This window comes from Gavialis gangeticus, unplaced genomic scaffold, assembly GCF_001723915.1.
Source record: "Gavialis gangeticus isolate Ggan-Ray unplaced genomic scaffold, GavGan_comp1, whole genome shotgun sequence".
NCBI lineage: Eukaryota > Metazoa > Chordata > Crocodylia > Gavialidae > Gavialis > Gavialis gangeticus.
In genome coordinates, this window is record NW_017729001.1 from 5597960 (window position 1) to 5605532 (window position 7573).

General features: G+C 44.1%; 1 protein-coding gene across 4 annotated transcripts in view; it reads right to left on the reverse strand.

Annotated features, from left to right (window-relative positions):
* Window positions 1–5024: 5024 nt before the first annotated feature.
* Window positions 5025–7573, reverse strand: part of LOC109290305 (leukemia inhibitory factor-like) — a 50187-nt gene continuing 47638 nt past the window's right edge. For all 4 annotated transcript variants that reach the window (XM_019506745.1, XM_019506744.1, XM_019506743.1 and 1 more), the window contains one exon: window positions 5025–6517. In XM_019506745.1, the coding sequence (XP_019362290.1) occupies window positions 6032–6517 (486 nt within the window). In that variant the 3' untranslated portion in view covers window positions 5025–6031. The remainder of the gene's footprint in view (window positions 6518–7573) is intronic.

Sequence of the window (7573 nt, forward strand, 5' to 3'; positions counted from 1 at the left end):
CTGCCTCCCATTTCTCTCTCTGTTCCAATATATAACTAATTATTTAAATAAAGTGGAACATCTGTAACAGAAGAGGCTGACAGTAACCTAACCCAGAACACCCTGCAACCTGGATTTAGGGACCCTCCTTGGGCTGTGGGTTCAAGTCCTTACTCCAACTCTAGTGGATATTGGAACCCAAGTCTCCTTATCCTAGGTGTGTTGTTTGGTACCTTGATCAACAAGTCAGATAGCCAGAGTCCACAAACTATAATGCAGCGTATTGTAAGTAACAGTAAAAGACAAGCTTCTTCTAAGAGAGCTATCACCAACTGCCCCAGCTAGCACGTGGCCTCTTCTCCATTGCCTTCTAAAACAGCCAAAGGTGACAATTTGCAGAGCTATAACAGGTATCTGCACAATGGGGACTGCTTCAACCCTTAGGCTTTTTGGCTACTCTGATCTTATATACTTTTCTTTATCAAGTCTGGGAAAACCAGGATTGGACCCTCAGGCCATAGGAGGCCTCATAGCTAGGAATGCTGAGCAGGGAGATACAAGATTCAGGGAGATGCAGGTACAGAGCAGATCACTTAAATCCAGCGTAAAGTTATTCCTTGAAAAATGTGCAATAACTTTACCTTATGGGAAGGTATCTATGTGAGAGGTGTAGGCTGGTGTCTGGTTCTCCAGCCTGGACAACACCAATCAGCAAGCCTTTTGCCCTTTCCACAAGGTCCATCACAGGTCTCTTAGGCAGATTCATCCTGTGGGTAGTTCTTTGCTCAATGCAAACTAATTCCCTCCCATCTACTAGCCAGGCTCTGTAATATCATCTGCTTCAGGCAGCTAGCTTGAGAGCTGGTAATGTGTCCACTCCTCACTACAGTGAATTTACTACACAGTAAAATATGGGGTAAAATACTCCATACTAATCATGCCATGTATTTGTACCTTAATTCTCCTCTCTGCTAGTAGTAGAGTTGTCTCGTTACTAGAGGCATGTGAGAAAGCCAGTTAGCTGGAAAGATCCTCAGTTTTGTAGAAATATCCGCCAAAGTTGTACTCTTTCAGAAGGAGGTACCAGAGATGCAGGCCAAACCCCCTTGTCTAGAATAACTAACAGCTTTTGCGGCTTACCATATATCTCTAGCTGCCAAAGCAAACCAGGGTTCTGATTTAGTTGAGTAAATGCTGTGTTTCTGTTATTTTTCCCTCTCCCAAACCAAAAAACTTGGAAACATTTATGTTGCAGAGGATAACCCAGTCTTCAAACACTAGGACTAGGAGGAAGCTTTCCCTTTGAACATTGTAGGGAATGTATGACTTTTTCCTGAAGCATCTACTAATAGCCAGTGCCACAGACAGGATGGATCACTTGTTCAAGCCACTCTGGCAATTCCTACATTCCCAAGTAGCTCCAGCCGTTATCTCTGCTATGCTGTATTTCTCAACAATGGCCACTTCCTTCCCTAACAGGAAAGATGAATGATTACACAAGTTAGGAAAACAGGGGAATTAGAAGTGAATTTCCAATTCTGTGAAATGCACTCAGGCCAACCTGGCATCCATGGAACTGTTTTTTCATTAGGGGATGGCAAGCTATGATTATGGGGAACACCTAAGAAAAACACTTAGCATGGATGGACCATCTGTTCAGGCAAATCTCCCATTGACTTCAACAGGAGACTACTCTAGCAGGAAAGAAACAAGTTCTTCATGACAGCCAGATTTTGTAGTGTTTCATTGTTCAGGGGTGGCTGGATATAGAACAGGTTGTCCAGAGATAAGCTTGAAGGTGTGTACCTCAGAAACTGGAAGTATTGATCTACTCTGAAAAATATATATGTAAAAAAATCCCCCTGCTCACACAAGAGATCTGCCCGGTGCACTTTAAATTGTGTCTGCTGACTTCAGTGACTAAGGGAAGGTTTTATCTGGGTTTCCTCCACTGCAGAAGAAAAGGAACTGGGTTCTCTTCCTGCTCATGCATTACCAACAAAACTGCTTGCTAATTTCCCATTGCTTACAGGTCGGCAAGAAACCCGTTAACAGTGTGGGCAGAAATGGTCCTGTGAAACTATTATGACATGCCGACGTTACACTAGAGGGAAGACACCCAGCTTGACTTTCAGAGATTAGGTGCTTTTACAAGTCTCTTTCTGTATCACTTTAAGTGTGCAGCACCCAATATTAGACTCACAGGCCGTGTCCCCACACACAAGGGCATGCACTTGCAGTGGCACAAAAAGTAGCAGCACAAATTTATGCCACTACTATTGGCTGCTGCACATGCCCCTGCAGTGCATGGCAAAATGCATTGCTTTGGGCAAACTACCTGTTTTCTGCTTCTCCTGGCTCCTACCAGGCTGGAGGAACCTGAGTGGTCCTAAAGGAGGGGAGATGCTCTGGCCAGCATACACAGCATCTACCTGGAGGATCCAGCTTCCAGTTGCTTTGGCACATGCTCCTGGACCATGTGTCATGATACTTTTTCTTGCTACATTTTTTTTTAATACCAAGAGTTCCTGGTATCAAATTTGCAGTGCGGCACACAGTTACACTGTGACATACAATGTGGCACCGCATGTGGGTTGCAGCACCTCAAACAGGTTTGAGGTGTTGCGACCCGCATGTGTGTGTTCATCTGGATGTGTCCACAGCCTTTCCAGGTGAATCCCTGCTAGCCAAAAGGCAGAAGTGAATTAGATGGGGTGCTGACCCTTCCCATATTTTTAGCTACTTCCTCACCAACTAAGCTGAGCAGACAACTATTTGAGACAGCCATTACTTTACTTAATCAAAAATCTTGTTATACAAAAATAAATGGGTATGATTTACACCTCCTGGAAATAAATGCATAGTAGGTCTTGCCCACAATAGAAAAATATTTCAATCCATAAATAAAATATGCTTACACACATTTTAACATATTAAAAACATAGACAAATATACATATATATTAAAATATCAGTTTTAAATAGATATGCCAGTGCAGAGATATTTTAAATTAAATCACTTCATCTAATAAATACAGAAACTGTACAAATATTGCTCTATAAATTAGTTTAAACCATGGTGTGATGGTTGTTACAGGTCAGAGATCATTAAGTTGGAGTCAGTGTCATCCTACCCTGTGCAGGTATCATGTGATAATACCATAAGACAGCAACACAGCACCAGCAGCAGATACCGCTCCCAGATAATAGCGATGAGTTTAAACTCTGCTCAAGTAATCTTGATGGCAGTGTAAAAGACCAGGCCACACACTTGGCTGGTATTAACCACTGTGGCCATGTCTACACAGGCACTTAACTATGGAGTAGACTAATTAGCTGTGGAGTAAAGTGTCACTGTCTATATGTGCAACAGTATTAGGCCACAGTAAACTAATTAATGCCTCTGTAAAATAGTAATGTTTGGGACACTACTATCTTACTGCAGGGTAATTAACTGTGATTAAACCAAGTGTAGACACTGACCATGGGCATAAACCAGCCCAGGCAGCAAGGGACCAGACTCCTGCCTGCCACCTAGCCACACAACTCTGCATTTTCAGCATCCTGATGCCCCAGCCAGCTCCTCTGCTGCCCACCGCCCGCCACTGCCATCTGGGGCTGCCCCTGTGCTCCCAGCCCTGGCGTAAACTGCTCTATCTTTGTTCAAATTGCTGCTGTCCCAGGTGCACATGTAGATGCTATGCCTGGGAGTAGTTTACTCTGACTCAAACTGCTCCAGAATTTATTGCTTCAAATTAATTGCACATGTAGATGCACCCTGTGACTATCAAAATCTATGAAATCAGAGCAACTAGAAGTAGAAGATCTGGTCCTTTGGTTGTGAACTATAAAAACCTTGCAGGAAAGAACAACAAAGGGCAGGCAGAGAGTAACCATCTGCTAAGATCATGTGCTGGTTGTCGCTGGATTCTAGCTAGAGAGACACTCACCCCTGCGACACAGTGACTTAGTCAGGCTGGGTCACTGGACCTTTGAATCACTGGAAAATCAAGCTGGTTATAAAAACAAGTTCAATTTGGACAGTCACTGCTGCCAGCCCTAAATAACCTCATGCTCTGATCTGTGCCGTGCAAGTGAGCAATATAAATGTGCCTCCCAGAATCCAGTTGTTCTATATTGGAGCAAAACAGGACTTACTCCAAGGAAGCCAAAGTTTTGAGACTGAATTAGCAAGACTACTTGCCCAACTCTCGGCCTTGTGCTGCGGGTGATTTTACATAAACTCATCACCTCATGTACAATTTAGGTTTCTGGACCTCAGACCAGATTCTCTATTGGCCAGTAACTTGTGACTGTGCTGATGCCAACCCAAACTAAGTGGAAGCTGTCATCATTTTGTTTCTGTTGCATTTTGTTACACCACATTGTACTAAGTATTGAACAACTGTACTAAGTACAGAATCATCTCTCTGGGCTCACTGAATTGAACTTGGGTTGAAACACCCAAGCAGGTCTTCAACATTGACTCTACAGGCTCTTTCTGAATCTAGTCTGTTCTACAGCAAACATCCCAAACCTTGTAGCAATGAATTATCTCTGCAAAACTGCACAGAATTTTTGGAAAGGAGAAAGACAGTTTGGCTTATGTCAACAACACTTCCACCAGGGCCTCTTTCCCCGAACCTGACCTGTTTTTAATGATGATTCAGTGCAAAGAAAATTTCAGTCAATGTGTGAGCTCCATTTCAAGGGGAATTAATTCAGGAGCGCAGAAAGGACCTCACACCACAAAACTGCTCTCTTCCTAACCTGTATGATATAGCTACACAATGAAAAAGACACTGAACATTGTTTGAGGTCAATATAAAAAATATAGGCAGCAACAAATCTTGAAATTCAAAGGTCATAAAGTTTTGGGTGCGTTTAGTTCCCCACATTATGGACGTTTTGCTCCAGACTGCCTGATAGTCTTTCCCTTGTGATAGGTGTGTGCGTGCGCGCGTGTGCATGTGTTATATGAACCTTCTAGTGGAGAGAGATAGTCAAGAACCCAAAAAAAGGGTCATGTCTTATAAACCAATGAGTAATGACAATTTGCATTTGATACCTGATTCAGTGATTAGAAATTAATAGTATTTTTTTTTCAATAAATTGAACTGCTGCTGATCCCAACAGAATTATCTCCACAGGAGCATGTGACTGGAGGTCTGGTTCCCCCCGCCCTGCATCTTGCATCATTATTTATACTTACACAAACTTAGGGGCAAAGTATTATCATTCTCAATAGCAACCTGTACTTGCTTTGTACAGCTGTAACTGCTAATACAAGGTCCAGCTATCTCTATGGCTTATGTTTGGATAAACAATGGAAAGAGTCCCTGATTTGTCAGATGATTATTGCAGCCAGCCATGATTCAGGCTGTTCCTCTTGTTTGTAACAATGAAACACAGTAGCTGTTCAACAGTACCAGAAATAAATGACTTGACTCGACCATGGATAATAGGTTGCTCTGACTGGCCACAGAAATAATGGCTTTTTATGCTGGGAGGCTGGACAGGCGCTGACCTGCTGGGAATAACTAAGCAGATGCTAAACCTGCCCCTCTTCTCATTGGCACCAGCATGAAAAATATAACTCCAAGACATTCACTATGCCCATCACAGAAGAAACTGAACTGGGCCTAAAGTCTAACTGGGCCGAAGTCCTGCAGAGAGGTATTGGTAGGGTATAAGGTTAGCAGATCCCAAAAAACAACAGAGCATCTTCTTTATACCCAGGGAGGACTTCTGGAGACTCTCACACCAGTCATGGTGAACAAGACTGAGGTTCACCCCTGCACTGAGGAGCATGGTTCCTCCTGGGTGCTGAGTACTTTTGAAAATCCAGCTCCTTGGGGCTGTTTGCCTTAGCTCACATATCTGGGGAAGTAGGATGTGACATGGCTGCCCAGAGAAGGAGATGACAGACAGGCCTGTTGTACCTGGGCTTAGCTTGGTCCTGGTGCTTCTCAGGATCAAAGAAGTTAGACATTCCTGTCACTGGGCCTGGGCAACAGCAGTCTGGGGCAGTCTGTGTCACCAGCTTGGCTCAGTCAGCAACCTGGGGATGCTTTTTTCTTTTTGCCTTGCCGCCTTCCCATTTTGGTTCTCTGTACCTGCTTTCTGTTTTCCCTAAGACTCTTAGTCAGTCTCTCCATAAACCTAGCATAGTTCCAGAGCACTTTGCATCCTTCTATCTTCTGCTGGAAAGCTTTTGTCACTGTAGGCCTCTCTGGGATGGTGACAGGACTGGGGGAGGCCCCCTGGACACAAAAAGCACAGACAATATTGGACAAGAGCCCTCTCACGGCCAGGTGAGCATGTCGGAGCTCTTGAAGCAGTATGGCATCTGGTTCATTCAGATCCTGCTGATGCTCCCTGATAACCTGAAATGACTGGTTCATGTACACCATAGTCCTGTATAGCTGTTGGAGCATGTCCATTTCTGGTTGAGTTACTATCGTCCCCTTTGGAAACCCAGGCACCGCCTCATGGCAGAGAGTGTCAATATGATTTCTGTGCAATCCTTGGTGAGTCACCTGGATAGGAAAACAAAAAATACATGCAAAGAAAACCAGTGTAAAGGAGACAGAGCAGGTCACATGGCCAATAAATCATTATAAATTAATGGCAACATGCTATCTTTGGAAAAGAGAGCATCTTCTCCCTTAGAATCTCAACACTCTTGGCTAACATTAATGAATTAATTTTCATAACCACCCACCAAGATAAGACAGCATTATTGGCTCCATTTTACGGATGTTGAAATTAAGATGCACAAAGAGATAAAGCAACTCTACAGGTTGGTAACCTAGGCAAGGATTCAATCCCTGGTGGTTCTGAGGTTAGTGCTTTGGTCACAGGACCATGCTTCTCTATTGCAGTCTTTGTGCTGGAGGGATGCAAGTGTTTTACTGACTACATGTGGTTTCAATATAGTGGAGATGCAGCTGCTTCTGGGGTGGAGAGTAGCAGCCGGCATGCTACACAACAGCAGGAGAAGGGGATAATTTTGGCTGAAGGCACAACTGGAATCCCAGCTCCGTGTTTATACAGACCATGCAGACTTGTGGTTTCAATAACTTTGTATGAAGACTCCCACGCTAAATTCCTTGCATCCCAGCTCTCCTACTACAGCAGGGAAGGCTAGAAGGCCCTGCTGCTCCTGCTGGGTTATAAGTCAGTGGTGCTCTTAAAAATGTGAGTGTGTCGGAGGCAAAGCTTAAATCACTAAGCCATCCTGTGTGGGGCTGTGTGTAGAAATGGAATCAACAGCACCGTTGAAAGGAACAGATATGGGCCAACAAGTGTTTGATAACTGTACATCCAGGTGGAAGACACGAGCTTGGCTGCTGGAGGCACCGGCATGTCTGAACATTCCTGTGATCTGTGATTCATCCATCTGTGAATGCCTTTCCACACACACACTCTGCCCAGAGCTCTGGGAAGCATTGATGGGTTTTGAAGGAATCTTTTGGCTTGAGGGAAAGTGACTAGGTCATACAGTTTAACCCACCCGACCACACACGCACATCCTGAAGACTTCCGGCACACCAAGCTGCAGTTTCAGACAATCATACTGACTCTATCCCATT